The sequence below is a fragment of the Oncorhynchus keta genome, chromosome 2 (genome assembly GCF_023373465.1).
Source record: "Oncorhynchus keta strain PuntledgeMale-10-30-2019 chromosome 2, Oket_V2, whole genome shotgun sequence".
Lineage (NCBI taxonomy): Eukaryota > Metazoa > Chordata > Actinopteri > Salmoniformes > Salmonidae > Oncorhynchus > Oncorhynchus keta.
The window spans coordinates 11672054-11692136 of NC_068422.1; the positions used below are offsets into that span (position 1 = coordinate 11672054).

A 20083-nucleotide genomic window follows, 5' to 3' on the forward strand; every position below is an offset into this window, starting at 1 on the left:
TCTCGCTCTCTCTCTCCCTCTCTCTCTCTCCCTCTCTCTCTCTCTCTTTCTCTCCAATTCAATTTGCCTTATTGGCATGATGTAACAATATTCATATTGCCAAAGCTTACTTTGGATATTTACGATATGAAAATAATAAGAATCAAAATTGTCAATGGGACAAAAGTAACAACAATAACCAAGGGTCAAAATGTCCTGGTCCTGAGGCTTCAGTGTGTTAGTAGAACAGGTTTGTGAACTCAGCCTCAGGACCAGCTGGATGAGGGGACTCTATTCTTTGCTCAGCTCTTGGCATTGCAGGGCTTGGTAATGATATGAGAGGGGGTCACTGTATTTGAGATGTTTCCAAAACTTAATTGCTCTTTTTTTTGTTTTTATTATTAGTGGATATTGGCCTGATTCTGCCCTGCATGCATTGTTTGTAGTTTTCCTCTGGACATGTAGGAGAATCTTACAGAACTCTGCATGCAGGGTTTCAATGGGGTGTTTGTCCCATTTGATGAAATCTTGTTTTGCAAGTGGACCCCACACCTCGCTGGCATAAGGTGCAATTGCTTCAATAACACACTCAATTAGTTTTAGCCTAATTTTAATAGGCATTTCAATTAGATTTTTTTTTTAATGGCGTAGAATGCCCTGCGTACTTTCTCTCTCAGTACATTCACTGCCTCATTAAGGTGTCCAGTTGAGCTTATTTTTAAACCTAAGTAATTGTAGTGTGTGCAGTACTCAATATATTTTGTACCAATTGGTCTAATTCCTTGAGATCTGGATCTTCTCTGGAAAATCATTATTTTTGTATTTTTGGGGTTTACTGCCAGGGCCCAGGTCTGGCAGTACTGCTCTAGCAGGTCCAGGCTCTGCTGTAGGCCATGTGCTGTGGGTAACAGCAAGTACAGGTAATATGCGATGAATAGGCATTTAACCTCTGAATTGTGGAGACTAACACCAGGGACCGAGGATTTTTTTTTAGAATGGTGGCTAATTTGTTGATGTAAATATTGAAGATTGCAGGGCTCAGATTGCAACCCTGGCGAAGGCCCCGCCCCTGGTGAAAGAATTCTGTTATTTTCTTGCCAATTTTAATGCTGCACGTATTGCCAGTATACATTGATTTAATTATGTCATATGTTTTACCCCCTACACCACGTTCAATAACGTTGTAGAACAGTCCTGTATGCCAAATAGAATCAAATGCTTTTTGGAAGTCCATAAAGCAAGCGGATATTTTGGTGAACATGTTTATCAGAGTATGTAGGGTGTAAATATGATCAGTCGTGCGATGTTTTGGTATAAATCCAATTTGGCTTTTACTCAAGACATTGTGCTTATTAAGGACGTTTAGAACTCTTACATTTATAATACTACAGAAAGCCTTCCCCAGGTTACTGTTCACACAAATGCCTCTGTAATTGTTAGGGTTACATTTGTCTCCGTTCTTAAAGATTGGGGTTATGAGTCCAAGATTCCAGATGTCATGGAAATAACCTCCACTCAGGATAAAATTAATATATTGCGCAACTCTTTTTCTGCTTTCAGTTTTAACCAAATTGGATATTTACCTATTTTGAGGGGATCAATTAGATTTTGTTGTTCGGATTTGTACGAAATGATCAAGCCTCTATTGACAGAGCTGTGTTTCTGTGACGGCACAATTACCTCTCTGTAGCCTGTGGGACAGTGAGTGACAATGTCTGCCTAACACCATGTCTCCTGCAGAATGATGACGTCAACATCTTTAAGATTTTTGTAGAACTCCTGTGCTAAACTCTTCAGTCCAAAGGTTGACGAGTTTAGGCCCTGAACGTTCCACATGCAAACTGATAGTGATTTCATGGTGCAAAAAGAAAGAATAGCAGTCAGAAATACAGTAACTACTAACTATCTCTCTCTCTCTGTCTCTCTCCCTCTCTCTTCAATAATGCATTTATTATCAGGAAGTTCCCATGTAAATATTTCCAGAGCAGGAAAATATAATGGACTAGATTGAATAGGTTATGTATAGATGAGATGAGGGTAGGTCAGGTAAGGTTCTCTCTCTCGTGTCCCTATTGCTCCCACTCTCTCTTTTTACTCAATCTTTCACTCATATGCTCTCCATCTCCTATTTGCTCTCATGCTATTGCCCCCCCCACACACACACACACGCTGATGCTTGGTGTAGATATAGTGCAAACACACTGACACCTGTGCAGAGAGCCGTTAACAGTCTATTTAGATAGAGCAAAGTGCTGCATGTATAAACCACAACACACACCGATGCTTGGCGTGTAGATTTAGTGCTCCTAGAGTGCGTAGGTGGGTACAGGGTTTGTTCTAACTTTCTGTCTGTCTGTCTGTCTGTCTGTCTGTCTGTCTGTCTGTCTGTCTGTCTGTCTGTCTGTCTGTCTGTCTGTCTGTCTGTCTGTCTGTCTGTCTCTCTCTCTCTCTCTCTCTCTCTCTGTCTCTCTCTCTCTCTCTCTCTCTCTCTCTCTCTCTCTCTCTCTCTCTCTCTCTCGCTCTCTCGCTCTCTCGCTCTCTCTCTCTCTCTCTAAAGCAAGTGAAGTAGATAATATACAAAAATGAACAGTAAGTGTTACAATCACAGAAGTTCCAAAAGGATAAAGACATCACAAATGCCATATTAATGCATATACATTGTTGTAACGATGTATAAATAGTTACAGTACAAAAGGGAAAATAAATAAGCATAAATATGTGTTGTATTTACAATGGTGTTTGGTCTTCACTGGTTGCCTTTTTCTCGTGGCAACAGGTCACAAATATTGCTGCTGTGATGTCACACTGCTGTATTTCACCCAGTAGATATGGGAGTTTATCAAAATCGGGTTTGTTTTAAAATTCTTTGTGGATCTGTGTAATCTGAGGGAAATATGTGTCTCTAATAACTCTGCGTGGGTGTTTTTCCCATTTTGTGAAGTCTTGGTTGGTGATCGGACCCCAGACCTCACAACCATAAAGGTTCTAGGTTCTATAACTGATTCAAGTATTTTTATCCAGATCCCAATTGATATGTCTAATTTTATTTTCCTTTTGATGGCAGAGAAGGCCCTTCTTGCCTGAAATGTTGTATATTATTTTACCTTTATTTAACTAGGCAAGGCAGTTAAGAACAAATTCTTATTTTTAATGACGGCCTAGGAACAGTGGGTTAACTGCCTGTTCAGGGGCAGAATTACAGATTTGTACCTTGTCAGCTCAGGGATATGAACTTGCAACCTTTCGGTTACTAGTCCAACACTCTAACCACTAGGCTACCCTGCTGGCCCAAATGATTGATTTCCCCCTCCAGGATGAAGAAGCTGTCTTCATTAAAGTATGTGGATTATAGTGGGGGGACATAGGTAGCAGATCTGGGATAGTGTCTCGCTGGTCTGGGCGGGGTGTCTATTGATCTGTTGCTCGGGGTGTCTATTGATCTGAAGTTTTGGGGCTGTGTTTGAGATCCATGTCCTTTAGAGTCCAGGCGAAGTTGGGCACTGCTGCCTTGTATAGGTGGACCTGGTCTTAGAGACTGTTCCAGGGTGGAGTGGTGAGCACTGCTGCCTTGTATAGGTGGACCTGGTCATAGAGACTGTTCCAGGGTGGAGTGGTGAGCACTGCTGCCTTGTATAGGTGGACCTGGTCATAGAGACTGTCCCAGGGTGGAGTGGTGAGCACTGCTGCCTTGTATAGGTGGACCTGGTCATAGAGACTGTCCCAGGGTGGAGTGGTGAGCACTGCTGCCTTGTATAGGTGGACCTGGTCATAGAGACTGTCCCAGGGTGGAGTGGTGAGCACTGCTGCCTTGTATAGGTGGACCTGGTCATAGAGACTGTCCCAGGGTGGAGTGGTGAGCACTGCTGCCTTGTATAGGTGGACCTGGTCATAGAGACTGTTCCAGGGTGGAGTGTTGAGCACTGCTGCCTTGTATAGGTGGACCTGGTCATAGAGACTGTCCCAGGGTGGAGTGGTGAGCACTGCTGCCTTGTATAGGTGGACCTGGTCATAGAGACTGTTCCAGGGTGGAGTGGTGAGCACTGCTGCCTTGTATAGGTGGACCTGGTCATAGAGACTGTTCCAGGGTGGAGTGGTGGGCACTGCTGCCTTGTATAGGTGGACCTGGTCATAGAGACTGTTCCAGGGTGGAGTGGTGGGCACTGCTGCCTTGTATAGGTGGACCTGGTCTTAGAGACTGTTCCAGGGTGGAGTGGTGAGCACTGCTGCCTTGTATAGGTGGACCTGGTCATAGAGACTGTTCCAGGGTGGAGTGGTGGGCACTGCTGCCTTGTATAGGTGGACCTGGTCATAGAGACTGTTCCAGGGTGGAGTGGTGGGCACTGCTGCCTTGTATAGGTGGACCTGGTCTTAGAGACTGTCCCAGGGTGGAGTGGTGAGCACTGCTGCCTTGTATAGGTGGACCTGGTCTTAGAGACTGTCCCAGGGTGGAGTGGTGAGCACTGCTGCCTTGTATAGGTGGACCTGGTCATAGAGACTGTTCCAGGGTGGAGTGGTGAGCACTGCTGCCTTGTATAGGTGGACCTGGTCATAGAGACTGTTCCAGGGTGGAGTGGTGAGCACTGCTGCCTTGTATAGGTGGACCTGGTCTTAGAGACTGTTCCAGGGTGGAGTGGTGAGCACTGCTGCCTTGTATAGGTGGACCTGGTCTTAGAGACTGTTCCAGGGTGGAGTGGTGAGCACTGCTGCCTTGTATAGGTGGACCTGGTCATAGAGACTGTTCCAGGGTGGAGTGGTGAGCACTGCTGCCTTGTATAGGTGGACCTGGTCATAGAGACTGTTCCAGGGTGGAGTGGTGGGCACTGCTGCCTTGTATAGGTGGACCTGGTCATAGAGACTGTTCCAGGGTGGAGTGGTGAGCACTGCTGCCTTGTATAGGTGGACCTGGTCATAGAGACTGTTCCAGGGTGGAGTAGTGAGCACTGCTGCCTTGTATAGGTGGACCTGGTCATAGAGACTGTTCCAGGGTGGAGTGGTGAGCACTGCTGCCTTGTATAGGTGGACCTGGTCATAGAGACTGTTCCAGGGTGGAGTGGTGAGCACTGCTGCCTTGTATAGGTGGACCTGGTCATAGAAACTCTTCCAGGGTGGAGTGGTGAGCACTGCTGCCTTGTATAGGTGGACCTGGTCATAGAGACTGTTCCAGGGTGGAACAAACATTTGGTTTTGAGGCACAGTCACTGGAAATACAGTGCCTTGCAAAAGTATTCATCCCCCTTGAAGTTTTTCCTATTTTGTTGTATTGCAACCTGTAACGGTGGATTTTTATTTGGATTTGGATTTTTATTTGGATTTCATGTGATGGACATACACAAAATAGTCCAAATTGGTGAAGTGAAATATATATTTTTTAATTCTAAAAAATAAAAAACTGAAAAGTGGTGTGTGCGTATGTATTCACCTCCTTTGCTATGAAGCCCCTAAATAAGATCTGGTGCAACCAATTACCTTCAGAAGTCAAATAATTTGTTAAATAAAGTCCACCTGTGTTCAATCTAAGTGTCACATGATCTCAGTGTATATATACACCTGTTCTGAAAGGCCCCAGAGTCTGCAACACCACTAAGCAAGTGGCACCACCAAGCAAGTGGCACCATGAAGACCAAGGAGTTGTGTTATTTAAGACATTGCTTAAAGAAAAAAATAAGGAAACACGTTTGGTGTTCGCCAAAAGGCATGTGGGAGACTGCCCAAACATATGGAAGAATGTACTCTGGTCAGATGTCACGCCCTGGTCGAAGTATTTTGTGTTTTTCTTTATGTATTTGGTCAGGCCAGGGTGTGACATGGGTTTTTGTATGTGGTGTGTAGCTTAGTGGGATTGTAGCTTAGTGGGGTGTTCTAGGAGAGTCTATGGCTGTCTGAAATGGTTCTCAATCAGAGGCAGGTGTTTATCGTTGTCTCTGATTGGGAACCATATTTAGGCAGCCATATTCTTTGGTTGTATTGTGGGTGATTGTCCTGAGTGTCTTGATGTCCTTGTGCTGTGTTAGTTGACACAAGTATAGGCTGTTTTCGGTTTTCGTTTCGTTTATTGTTTTGTAGTGTTTGTGTTTATTCGTGTTTACGTTGTGTGATTAAACATGGATCGCAATATACACGCTGCAGTTTGGTCCGACTCTCCTTCACCACATGAAAACCGCGACATCAGATTTCTCTCTCTCTTTCACTCTGTGTCTCTCTAACAGTGAAATTATTATGGGGCCTTCCCAACAATGCAGAGACAATTTTTAAATAAATAATAGAAAAAGAATAAGACAAGGAATAAATAGAAAACGAGTAACGGTAACTGGGCTATACAGACGGGGTACCAGTCAATGTGCAGGGGTATGAGGTTATTGAGGTAGATATGTCCATATCAGTAAGCCAAGGAGAGAAGACTAGACATTCTCTTGCGCTATTGACTCCCATCAGTCTCCTGAAGTTGGCAGATCACCACAGCCTCTCCAGAAATATCATACATCCTTATGCTTTTAGTTAGTGTGGACTTGGATGGCCCATATCCCCACATCCTGTTACTATGGTGAACATGGAACGTTCACTCATCCCTTTACTTCCTGAAAGCCCATACATGGTTGTTCCTTCCACCGTGGGCTGGGTGAGGTCTAGCCAGAAGAACTCTGTGGTAATAATACTGTAACCATTTCATCCTCTCCTAATGGAGTAATCTGAGCCTGATTCTTCAACTGGAACTGACTAAACTGATGCCAGCTCCATCGACCAGGGGTTAGAAAAGGGTGGATCTAATATCTCAGGGCATATGGTATTCTGCAACCCACTGGTTCCCTTTTTTCTTTCAAAGCAGCATCTGAGTCAGATCTGGGAAACAGCTGTTTGCCCTCTGTAAACACTCAAATGCTGAGAACCTGCAGAATCATCTTGTTTAGGGTATACTAGGCGTAACGGGGGAGTGGGGACCTGAATGTTTGAGGGCCATTATAAGGTTCCCCCTTCTCTAACCCTTCAGAACAGAGAGAAAGAGAGGGAGAGAGAGAAAAATAAATAGAGGTTCCCCCTCTCTTCCCCCCAGAGGGAAATCTCTCATTTGTAGCTTTTCATCTCTTTTATTATTTTGTTTTTTTCTCTCTTTCCAGCTCCCGAAATGTAATTCAGGACTGCTGGTTGTCCCAGGCGACATGCTCAGATTCGCTCTCGCTCTGCCTCACAAGCACTCTTATACACACACACACACACACACACACACACACACACACACACACACACACACACACACACACACACACACACACACACACACACACACACACACACACACACAGTACTCCTGCTTCACGTCAGAACACATCAGAAGGACCTGCCCAGGCTCCGCCCCCTGACCCCACCCCCTGACATATACTCAAACACACACTGAGGGTGTGCCAGGGCTGTGGGTGGTTGTAGCCTGTTGAAAGTGTGTCAGTGCCAACTGAACAGCAGTGTGCGGAACAGCTCAGTTAAGAAGAATCAGAAACTCTGACACACACAGGGAGACACACAGAGGGAGACACACAGAGGGAGACACACAGAGGGAAACACACACATGGAGAAACACACACAGGGAGAAACACACACAGGGAAACACACAGAGGGAGAAACACAGAGGGAGACACACAGAGGGAGACACACACAGGTAGACACACAGAGGGAGACACACAGAGGGAGAAACACAGAGGGAGACACACAGAGGGAAACACACACAGGGAGACACACAGAGGGAGACACACAGAGGGAGACACACAGAGGGAAACACACACAGGGAGACACACACAGGGAGACACACACAGGGAGACACACAGAGGGAGACACACAGAGGGAGACACACAGAGGGAAACACACACAGGGAGACACACACAGGGAGACACACAGGGAGAAACACAGAGGGAAACACACACAGGGAGACACACACAGGGAGACACACACAGGGAGAAACACACACAGGGAAACACACAGAGGGAGAAACACAGAGGGAGACACACAGAGGGAGACACACACAGGGAGACACACACAGGGAGACACACAGAGGGAAACACACAGAGGGAAACACACACAGGGAGACACACAGAGGGAGACACACAGAGGGAGACACACACAGGGAGACACACACAGGGAGACACACAGAGGGAGAAACACACAAAGGGAGACACACACAGGGAGACACACACAGGGAGACACACACAGGGAGACACACAGAGGGAGACACACAGAGGGAGACACACAGAGGGAAACACACAGAGGGAGACACACACAGGGAGACACACAGAGGGAGACACACAGAGGGAGACACACAGAGGGAGACACACAGAGGGAGACACACAGAGGGAGACACACACAGGGAGACACACAGAGGGAGACACACAGAGGGAGACACACAGAGGGAGACACACACAGGGAGACACACACAGGGAGAAACACACACAGGGAAACACACAGAGGGAGAAACACAGAGGGAGACACACAGAGGGAAACACACACAGGGAGACACACAGAGGGAGACACACAGAGGGAGACACACAGAGGGAAACACACAGAGGGAGACACACACAGGGAGACACACAGAGGGAGACACACAGAGGGAGACACACAGAGGGAGACACACACAGGGAGACACACAGAGGGAGACACACAGAGGGAGACACACAGAGGGAAACACACACATGGAGAAACACACACAGGGAGAAACACACACAGGGAGACACACAGAGGGAGACACACAGAGGGAAACACACACAGTGAGACACACACAGTGAGACACACACACGGAGATACACACAGGGAGATACACACACAGTGAGACACACAGAGGGACACACACAGGGAAACACACACAGGGAGACACACACAGGGAAACACACACAGGGAGACACACACAGGGAGACACACACAAGGAAGCACACACAGGAAGAAACACACAGGGAGACACACACAGGGTGACACACAGGGAGACACACACAGGGAGACACACAGGGAGACACACACAGGGAAACAAATACAGGGAAACACAAACAGGGAGAGACACACAGAGAAACACACACAGGGAGACACTCACAGGGTGACACACAGGGAGACACACACAGGGAGACACACAGGAAGACACACACAGGGAAACAAATACAGGGAAACACAAACAGGGAGAGACACACAGAGAAACACACAGGGAGACACTCACAGGGAAACACACACAGGGAGACACACACAGGGAGACACACACAAGGAAGCACACACAGGAAGAAACACACAGGGAGACACACACAGGGTGACACACAGGGAGACACACACAGGGAGACACACAGGAAGACACACACAGGGAAACAAATACAGGGAAACACAAACAGGGAGAGACACACAGAGAAACACACACAGGGAGAAACACACAGGGAAACACACACAGGGAGAAACACACAGGGAAACACACACAGGGAGAAACAGACAGGGAAACAAACACTTTGTAAATTTGAATTAATTATTCCACAGTATATTTGTGTCCAGTGTCTGTGTTCAGTGGTCAGTATGTCAGTGTGGATAGTCGCACTGTTAATTGGCTAAAGTGACAATGGAACACGATACGATATTGATCACTGATTGGCTGCTGATCGATTGAGTCTACCAACCTCCTGTTTTCTTGGAGTGTGTATGTGGTTCAGTACATTCAAGCAAGAGTAGGCTTCTTGGAGGAAGGTGAGCTAAACTGAAGGAAATGCCTCCCTTTTCTCTCTCTCTCTCTCTCTGTGTTTGAAAGTCCCACACAACTCCCCTCATTATTTACCAGTTTCTTGCATCCTTTGATTTGTCCCTTTCTTTTTTTCATTCTTTCACTTTTTCTCCCTCCTCTCGTCTCCTCGCATAGTAGTGTATGCGAGAGAGAGCGAGGCAGAGAGTGAGAGAGGGAGAGATAGACAGAGAAAGACGGAGGAGAGAGACTGCCTCGACAGAGAGAGGGAGACAGAGAGAGAGAGAGAGAAAACCAATACCACAGGTAACTTCCACAAAGCTGTGAACGATCTGAGAAACAAGGGAAGAAGGGCCTTCTCTGCCGTCAAAATGAACATAAAATTCGACAAACCAATTAGGATCTGGCAAAAAATACTTGAATCAGTTATAGAACCCATTGCCATCACCTACAGAGAGATGAATCTGGAGAAGAGTCCCCTAAGCTGGTCCTGGGGATATGTTCAGAAACACAAACAGACCCCATTGGAAAGAATCAGCCATCAAACAGAGCAAATGGGAATGTTTTCTGACCATAAAACAGAGAGAACCCAGTAGCAGAATACAGAACATTCTGAAAGTATTCAGACCCCTTCCCTTTTTCCACATTTTCTTACGTTACAGCCTCATTCTAAAATTGATTTAATTGTTTTTCCTCTCATCAATCTAATAACAAAGCAAAAACAGTTTAAAAAAAAGTTTGATAAATAGAAATAATACATTTACATTGGATAAAAGCGTCTGCTAAATGGCATATATTACATAAGTATTACATAAGACCCTGTACTGAGTACTTTGTTGCAGCACCTCTGGCAGCGATTACAGCCTTGAGTCTTCTTGGGTATGATGCTACAAGCTTGGCCCATCTGTATTTGGGGAGTTTCTCACAGTTTTCTCTGCAGATCCTCTCAAGTTCTGTCAGGTTGGATGGGGAGTGTTACTGCACAACTAAACTCAGCAAAAAAAGAAACGTCCCTTTTTCAGGACCCTGTCTTTCAAAGATAATTTTTAAAAAATCCAAATAACTTCACAGATCTTCATTGTAAAGGGTTTAACTTCTTGTGGCGAGCCATCCCGGATCCGGGATCGTGAATACAGCCTCAAGCTCATTACCATAACGCAGCATTAACTATTCATGAAAATCGCAAATGAAATGAAATCAAATATGCTAGCTCTCAAGCTTAGCCTTTTGTTAACCTCATAGTCCGCCCCATCCCGCATGCGGTCGCGTTACTACAGCCTCAAGCTCATTACCATAACGCAACGTTAGCGATTTCTAAAAATCGCAAATGAAATGAAATAAATATGCCTGCTCTCAAGCTTATCCTTTTCTTAACAATCCTGTCGTCTCAGATTTTCAAAATATGCTTTAGAACCAGAGAAAATCAATAATTTGTGTAAGAGTGGTGATAGCTAGCTTAGCATTTAGCGTTAGCATTTAGCACGCAACATATTCACAAAAACCAGCAAAGGGATCAAATAAAATAATTTACCTTTGAAGAACTTCAGATGTTTCAATGAGGAGACTCTCAGTTACATAGCAGATGTCCAGTTTTTCCTGAAAGATTCTTGTGTAGGACACATCGTTCCGTTTTGTTACTATGCATTTGGCTACCGAAACTAACCGAAAATTCAGTCACCTACACGTCGAACTTTTTTCCGAATTAACTCCATAATATCGACTGAAACATGGAAAACGTTGTTTGAATCAATCCTCAAGGTGTTTTGTCATATATCTCTTCATTGAAATGGCAGTCCTAGAAGCCTTCTTTGTTCTCTGATTCGGATGGAAATATTCTGGTAGCTGACTTTTGCGCACCAATTTCCACGCAGACACCGTGCGGGACACTTGGCAATTGTAGTCTCTTATGGTCAATCTTCCAATGATATGCCTACAAATACGTCACAATGCTGCAGACACCTTGGGGAAACGCTAGAAAGTGTCCGTTCATTCCTGTCGCATTCACAGCCATATAAGGCGATCATGGAAAACGTACCTTCAGAAATCCTGTTCATTTCCTGGTCGCTCAAACATCTTGGTTTTGCCTGAAGCTTTTGTTATAAGGCACTCACAGTGAAAATCTTTGCAGTTCTGGAAACGTAAGAGTGTCTTCTTTCCAAAACTATCAATTCCAAGCATAGTCGAGCATCTTTTCGTGACAAAATATTGCGCTTAAAATGGGCACGTCTTTTTATCCAAAAATGAAATAATGCCCCTAGTGGACTAACAGGTTAACAACACTGTCATCTCAGATTTTCAAAAATATGCTTCTCAACCATAGCAAAACTAGCATTTGTGTAACAGTATTGATAGCTATTGATAGCTAGCATTAGCATTTAGTGTTAGCATTCAGCAGGCAACATTTTCACAAAAACCAGAAAACCATTCAAATAAAATAATTTACCTTTGAAGAACTTCGGATGTTTTCAATGAGGAGACTCTCAGTTCGATAGCAAATGTTCCGTTTTTCCTGAAAGATTATTTGTTTAGGAGAAATCGCTCCATTTTGTGCTTCACGTTTCGCTACTAAAAAAACCTGTATCCAGGATTGTGTAAATCTATCCGCAAGCTCATTAGCATAACACAACGTTAACTATTCATGAAAATCGCAAATGAAATGAAATCAATATGCTAGCTCTCAAGCTTAGCCTTTTGTTAACAACACTGTCATCTCAGATTTTCAAAAATATGCTTCTCAACCATAGCAAAACTAGCATTTAGCGTTAGCATTTAGCGTTAGCATTTAGCATTAGCATTTAGCGTTAGCATCAGCAGGCAACATTTTCACAAAAAACAGAAAACCATTCAAATAAATCATTTACCTTTGAAGAACTTCGGATGTTTTCAATGAGGAGACTCAGTTAGATAGCAAATGTTCCGTTTTTCCTGAAAGATTATTTGTGCAGGAGAAATCGGTCCGTTTTCTGCGTCATGTTTGGCTACCAAAAAAAACACAAAAATTCAGTTATAAAAACGCCAAACTTTTTCCAAAATAACTCCATAATATCGACTGAAACATGGCAAACGTTGTTTAGAATCAATCCTCAAGGTGTTTTTCTACATATCTCTTCAAAGATATATTGTTCGTGGAAGTGTGTTTCACCTCTGTATCCCATGTGAAAATGCATGCAGCTGAGAATTACGCACCAATTTAGACAAAGGACACCGGGCGGACCCTTGGCAAATGTAGTCTCTTATGGCCAATCTTCCAATGATATGCCTACAAATACGTCACAATGCTGCAGACATCTTGGACGAACGGCAGAGAGCATAAGCTCGTTCATGGCACATTCACAGCCATATAAGGAGACGATGGGAAACAGAGCCTCATAAATTCTGCTCATTTCCTGTTTGAGGTTTCATCTTGGTTTCGCCTGTAGCATGAGTTCTGTCGCACTCACAGATAATATCTTTGCAGTTTTGAAAACGTCAGAGTGTTTCCTTTCCAAAGCTGCCAATTATATGCATAGTCGAGCATCTTTTCGTGACAAAATATTGCGCTTAAAACGGGAACGTTTTTTTATCCAATAATGACATAGCGCCCCCATAGGTTGAAGAGGTTAAACACTGTTTCCCATGCTTGTTCAATGAACCTTAAACAATTAATGAACATGCACCTGTGGAACGGTCGCTAAGACACTAACAGCTTACAGACGGTAGGCAATTAAGGTCACAGTTCTGAAACTTAGGACACTAAAGAGGCCTTTCATCTGACTCTGAAAAACCAAAAGAAAGAGGCCCAGCGTCCCTGTTCATCTGCGTGAATGTGCCTTAGGCATGCTGCAAGGAGGCATGAGGACTGCAGTTGTGGCCAGCGCAATAAATTGCAATATCCGTACTGTGACACCCCTAAGACAGCGCTACAGGGAGACAGGATGGACAGATGATCGTCCTCGCAGTGGCAGACCATGTGTAACAACACCTGCACAGGATCGGTACATCTGAACATCACACCTACATTTTTGAGATGACTAATACTACTGTACACACACACACACAAACATACACACACACACACACACCTTATGGTCCCCACTACAATTTTGTCCTTGAAACATTTAATTGAAATAATGTAGAGTTCCATTCATTCCTATGGAGGACTGCTCCTAATGGGGTGTGCCAATATTGCTGACCGGTTCCTTCAAAGCCTCTCAGTGGCTAAAACAAAGCATCAGCGATCCAGGGTGTATATACATCATTGGATTACACCCGTCCGTCACCCTCGTCCACATCGCCCTAGCAAAATCCATGATGGTAATAGAGCTCACTGTTGCACCTAGTTTCCTGACGTCCTCAGGACATTGACAGACGTCCAATTTCAAAGTCAATCTTGAGTGATCTGCCTGGTGTATGTGTGCGTGCACACACACTCATGGCTTTTCAAATAGATCTGGACTCGCATTGGCAGAAGACAACCAGAGCAGAACGGAGTAGTGCAAGCAGCGATGACATCAATTACATCGTCCAGAAATATGACAGATATTGGATGAATGTGAAATGTTAATATCTTCGGCGGTGGGAAAAAATTGGCCTCAAAGACAATTACTTGAATAGTTCAATGGATATTCTTTGCACAAAGGTGATAACCAAAGTGTCTTTTTAGGACATTTCTAATTGGACTTTTTGGGGCTCGACTTCAGCTAAACTGCAATAGCGAAAGTGTCCTCTCAGCACAGTGGAATGCTTAGACCTGAACGCTGGGCCCTTGGTGTCCCGGGGCTTCTATTTATTTATTTTTATTTCACCTTTATTTAACCAGGTAGGCTAGTTGAGAACAAGTTATCATTTGCAACTGCGACCTGGCCAAGATAAAGCATAGCAGTGTGAACAGACAACACAGAGTTACACATGGAGTAAACAATTAAGTCAATAACACAGTAGAAAAAAAGAGAGTCTATATACATTGTGTGCAAAAGGCATGAGGAGGTAGGCGATTTACCGATAGACTATGTACAGCTGCAGCGATCGGTTAGCTGCTCAGATAGCAGATGTTTGAAATTGGTGAGGGAGATAAAAGTCTCCAACTTCAGCGATTTTTGCAATTCGTTCCAGTCACAGGCAGCAGAGAACTGGAACGAAAGGCGGCCAAATGAGGTGTTGGCTTTAGGGATGATCAGTGAGATACACCTGCTGGAGCGCGTGCTACGGGTGGGTGTTGCCATCGTGACCAGTGAACCGAGATAAGGCGGAGCTTTACCTAGCATGGACTTGTAGATGACCTGGAGCCAGTGGGTCTGGCGATGAATATGTAGCGAGGGCCAGCCGACTAGAGCATACAGGTCACAGTGGTGGGTGGTATAAGGTGCTTTAGTAACAAAACGGATGGCACTGTGATAAACTGCATCCAATTTGCTGAATAGAGTGTTGGAGGCTATTTTGTAAATGACATCGCCGAAGTCAAGGATCGGTAGGATAGTCAGTTTTACGAGGTTATGTTTGGCAGCATGAGTGAGTGATGCTTTGTTTGCGAAATAGGAAGCCGATTCTAGATTTAATTTTGAATTGGAGATGCTTAATGTGAGTCTGGAAGGAGAGTTTACAGTATAACCAGACACCTATGTATTTGTAGTTGTCCACATATTCAAGTCAGAACCGTCCAGAGAAGTGATGCTGGACAGGCGGGCAGGTGTGGGCAGCGATCGGTTGAAGAGCATGCATTTCGTTTTACTTGCATTTAAGATGCCACAGAAGGAGAGTTGTATTGCATTGAAGCTCGTCTGGAGGTTAGTTAACACAGTGTCCAAAGAAGGGCCAGATGTATACAGAATTGTGTCATCTGCGTAGAGGTGGGTCAGAGAATCACCAGCAGCAAGAGCGACATCATTGATGTATACAGAGAAAATAGTCGGCCCGAGAATTTAACCCTGTGGCACCCCCATAGAGACTGCCAGAGGTCCGGACAACAGGCCCCATGCTTTGACACACTGAACTCTGTCTGAGAAGTCGTTGTTGAACCAGGCTAGGCAGTCATTTGAGAAACCAAGGTTGTTGAGTAAGCCGATAAGAATGTGGTGATTGACAGAGTCGAAAGCCTTGACCAGGTCGATGAATACAGCTGCACAGTATTGTCTCTTATCCATGGCAGTTATCATATCGTTTCGAACCTTGAGCGTGGCTGAGGTGCACCCATGACCAACTCGGAAACCAGATTGCATAGCGGAGGAGGTACGGTGGGATTCGAAATAGCCTATAGGGAGGAGGCCTGAACGTGTGGTGCAAGGACAACAACTTCTCCATCAAAACGTGATCAAGACAAAGGAGATGGTTGTGGAGTACAGGAAAAGGAGGACCAAGCACGCCCCCATTCTCATCGACGGGGCTGTAGTTGAGCAGCTTGAGAGCTTCAAGTTCCTTGGTGTCCACATCACCAACAAACTAACATGGTCTAAGTACACCAAGACAGTCGTGAAGAGGGCACGACGTAACCTATTCCCCCTCAGGAGACTGAAAAGATTTTGCATGGGTCCTCTGATCCTCAAAAGGTTTTACAGCGGCACCACCGAGAGCATCCTGACGGGTTGCACGTCTCCTGGTATGGCAACTGCTTGGCCTCTGACCGCTAGGTATGACAGAGGGTAGTGCGTTTGGCCCTGTACATCACTGGGGGCCAAGCTTCCTGCCATCCAGGACCTCTATACCAGGCGGTGTCAGAGGAATGCCCTACAAATTGTCAAAGACTCCAGCCACGCTAGTCATGGACTTTTCTCTCTGCTACAACAGGCCAAGCGGTGCACCAAGTCTAGGTCGAAGAGGCTTCTAAACAGCTTCTAATCAAATGGCTACCCAGACTACTTGCAATGCCCCCCCCCCCCCCCTCTACACTGCTACTTCTCTTTGTTATTATTACATTTACATTTAAGTCATTTAGCAGACGCTCTTATCCAGAGCGACTTACAAATTGGTGCATTCACCTTATGACATCCAGTGGAACAGCCACTTTACAATAGTGCATCTAAATCTTAAAGGGGGGGGGGGTGAGAAGGATTACTTATCCTATCCTAGGTATTCCTTAAAGAGGTGGGGTTTCAGGTGTCTCCGGAAGGTGGTGATTGACTCCGCTGTCCTGGCGTCGTGAGGGAGTTTGTTCCACCATTGGGGGGCCAGAGCAGCGAACAGTTTTGACTGGGCTGAGCGGGAACTGTACTTCCTCAGTGGTAGGGAGGCGAGCAGGCCAGAGGTGGATGAACGCAGTGCCCTTGTTTGGGTGTAGGGCCTGATCAGAGCCTGGAGGTACTGAGGTGCCGTTCCCCTATTATTATTATATATCTAATATACCTATTATTATCTATGCATAGTCACCTAATAACCCTACCTACATGTACATACTGTATTACCTCAATTACCTCGACAACGGTGCCCCCGCACATTGACACTGTACCGGTACCCATTATAGCCCCCGGTACCGGTACCCCTTATAGCCACCGGTACCCCTTATAGCCCCCGCACATTGACCCTGTACCGGTACCCTTTATAGCCCAGCTACTGTTATTTACTGCTGCACTTTAATTAATGTAATGAGTTATTCTTATTGCTTACTTTCTTAAGGTATTTTCTTAAAACTGTGTCGTTGGTTAAGGGCTTGTAAGTAAGCATTTCACTGTATACCTGTTGTATTCGACACATTTGACTTGATTTGTGGTTGTTAACTTGTGGTTGTTAGCTTGTGGTTGTTAGCTTGCAATTGTTAGCTTGCAGTTGTTAACTTGTGGTTGTTAGCTTGTGGTTGTTAGCTTGCAATTGTTAGCTTGCGGTTGTTAACTTGTGGTTGTTAGCTTGTGATTGTTAGCTTGTGGTTGTTAACTTGTGGTTGTTAGCTTGTGGTTGTTAGCTTGTGATTGAAAAGTTGTGGTTGTTAACTTGTGGTTGTTAGCTTGCGGATGTTAGCTTGCGGTTGTTGGCTTGTGGTTGTTAGCTTGTGGTTGAAAAGTTGTGGTTGTTAGCTTGCGGTTGTTAGCTTGCGGTTGTTAGCTTGCGGTTGTTAGCTTGCGGTTGTTAGCTTGTGGTTGTTAGCTTGTGGTTGTTAGCTTGTGGTTGAAAAGTTGTGGTTGTTAGCTTGCGGTTGTTAGCTTGTGGTTGTTAGCTTGTGGTTGTTAGCTTGTGGTTGTTAACTTGTGGTTGTTAGCTTGTGGTTGTTAACTTGTGATTGTTAACTTGTGGTTGTTAACTTGTGGTTGTTAGCTTGTGGTTGTTACCTTGCGGTTGTTAGCTTACGGTTGTTAGCTTGCGGTTGTTAACTTGTGGTTGTTAGCTTGCTGTTGTTAGCTTGCTGTTGTTAGCTTGTGTTTGTTAGCTTGGCTCCAATGTTGAACACAGAAACAAACAGTCAGGTACTGGAGCTGGTTTAGATCTGAGTAGGGGTTATTTCTGGTTGTGATATACAGCACATCTGGGCTGTGGGGTCCATCTGTGTGTTTTTATAAGGCATGGAAAAAATGTACAAAACAGAGAGAGAGATGGAGAGAGAAACATAGACCCGGTCGCCGAAGGAGAAGAGAAAGGTGGGGATAGAGAGACAAAGGAAAGCGAAACTAAACGAAAGGGAAAGAGGAAGAGAGTTAGATGGAGAGATAGAAGGATATATGAAACGTAGGAAAGAGGAGAGAGAGGAAAAGGAGGAGAGAAATATGGTGGCGTTGAGAGACAGAGAGAGAGAGAGAGAGAGAGAGAGAGAGAGAGAGAGAGAGAGAGAGAGAACAACAGTCTGCTATGGGAAGTCGTCAGAGTTTCCTTAAACAGCTTTCCGGTTTTACTCAGAAATCAGGTTTATTATGTCTACCCTGAGTGAAAATATAGATGGTAAATGATATGGTTTTCTCTTTAGATCGAGTGAGTGTGTGTGAGCGTGTGTACGTGTCAGTGTGTCAGTGTGTGTATGCCACAGCTGTAATAATAGAACGCCCCACTGACCCGCCTCCTTGTCCACAGACCATGGCCACTTTCTGCCCCCTTCAGTCTCTTACGCACCTTCTTACTCTCTTTAAGGAGGGTTAAGTCTTTCAGCCCCTCCTCACTTCCCATCCTATCACAGTATTATTGGCCCTGTTCTGTTAGGTTGTTTGTGTAGTATGTGTATGTGCAGAGACAGCATCTTAGATGTGAGGCAGTTGAGGATTCTTGTGGTTTTTGGTGTGTTTTGTAGTGGTCTGACTGTCAAGGGTGAGTGTGTGCGTGTGCATGTGTTTGTGTGCGTGTGCATGTGTTTGTGTGCATGTGTGTGTGTGCATGCGTGTGCATATGTGTGTGTGTGCGTGCGTGTGCATATGTGTGTGTGCGTGCATGTGTGTGCGTGTGTGTGTGTGTGTGTGTGCGTGCGTTTGCAGGTATTGTGTGTGTGCATGCGTGTGTGTGCGTGCGTGCGTGTGCATGTGTGTGCATGTGTGTGTGTGTGTGTGTGTGTTTGTGTGCGTGCGTGCGTTTGCAGGCATTGTGTGCAACAGACTGTTGTGGTTTGGGTTATTGTGCCTGTCAAAGGTTTTGATCAAAGTTAAACAGTCTTTCTCTCTATTTACACTAGAAGCTGTATTTACGTGACTCTCTCTCTCTCCCTCAGGTGGTTCGTTCATGGGCTCATTTCTGGCGAGCAGTTTGGGCTCTCCCCCATCTCACCCTGCCTCCCCTTCCTCCCCCTCCTACAGGGGAGGACCTCACTCCAGCGCCTCCCCCATCTGGTTCCCTCACTCACATGAAGGTAAGACACACACACTCACACACACGCATGCGTGTGCTTCGGGAGTCCCTATCCCCCATCGCCCCCCTCTCTCAGACCAGGGCCCCTCTGGGCTAACCGATCTCCAACGGTCCCCTTCCTGCTACACACACACACACACACACACACACACACACACACACACACACACACACACACACACACACACACACACACACACACACACACACACACACACACACACACACACACACACACACACACACACACACACACACACACACACACACACACAAACAAACAAACAACTACACATCTGTTTTGTGTCTTTTGGACTACCAACTCCGAATGGTTAAGGTTAGGCATGAACCCTAGAATTGTTAAGGTTAGGCATGAACCCTAGAATGGTTAAGGTTAGGCATGAACCCTAGAATGGTTAAGGTTAGGCATGATCCCTAGAATTGTTAAGGTTAGGCATGAACCCTAGAATGATTAAGGTTAGGCATGAACCCTAGAATTGTTAAGGTTAGGCATGATCCCTAGAATTGTTAAGGTTAGGCATGAACCCTAGAATGGTTAAGGTTAGGCATGAACCCTAGAATTGTTAAGGTTAGGCATGAACCCTAGAATGGTTAAGGTTAGGCATGAACCCTAGAATTGTTAAGGTTAGGCATGAACCCTAGAATGGTTAAGGTTAGGCATGAACCCTAGAA

General features: G+C 45.2%; 1 protein-coding gene across 1 annotated transcript in view; it reads left to right on the forward strand.

The window, feature by feature from the left end:
- Nucleotides 1-20083, forward strand: part of LOC118379800 (BAH and coiled-coil domain-containing protein 1-like) — a 129041-nt gene that overhangs the window by 23344 nt on the left and 85614 nt on the right. Inside the window, exon 3 of the mRNA XM_052471968.1 lies at nt 19254-19391. Coding sequence (XP_052327928.1) covers nt 19254-19391 — 138 coding nt within the window. The remainder of the gene's footprint in view (nt 1-19253; nt 19392-20083) is intronic.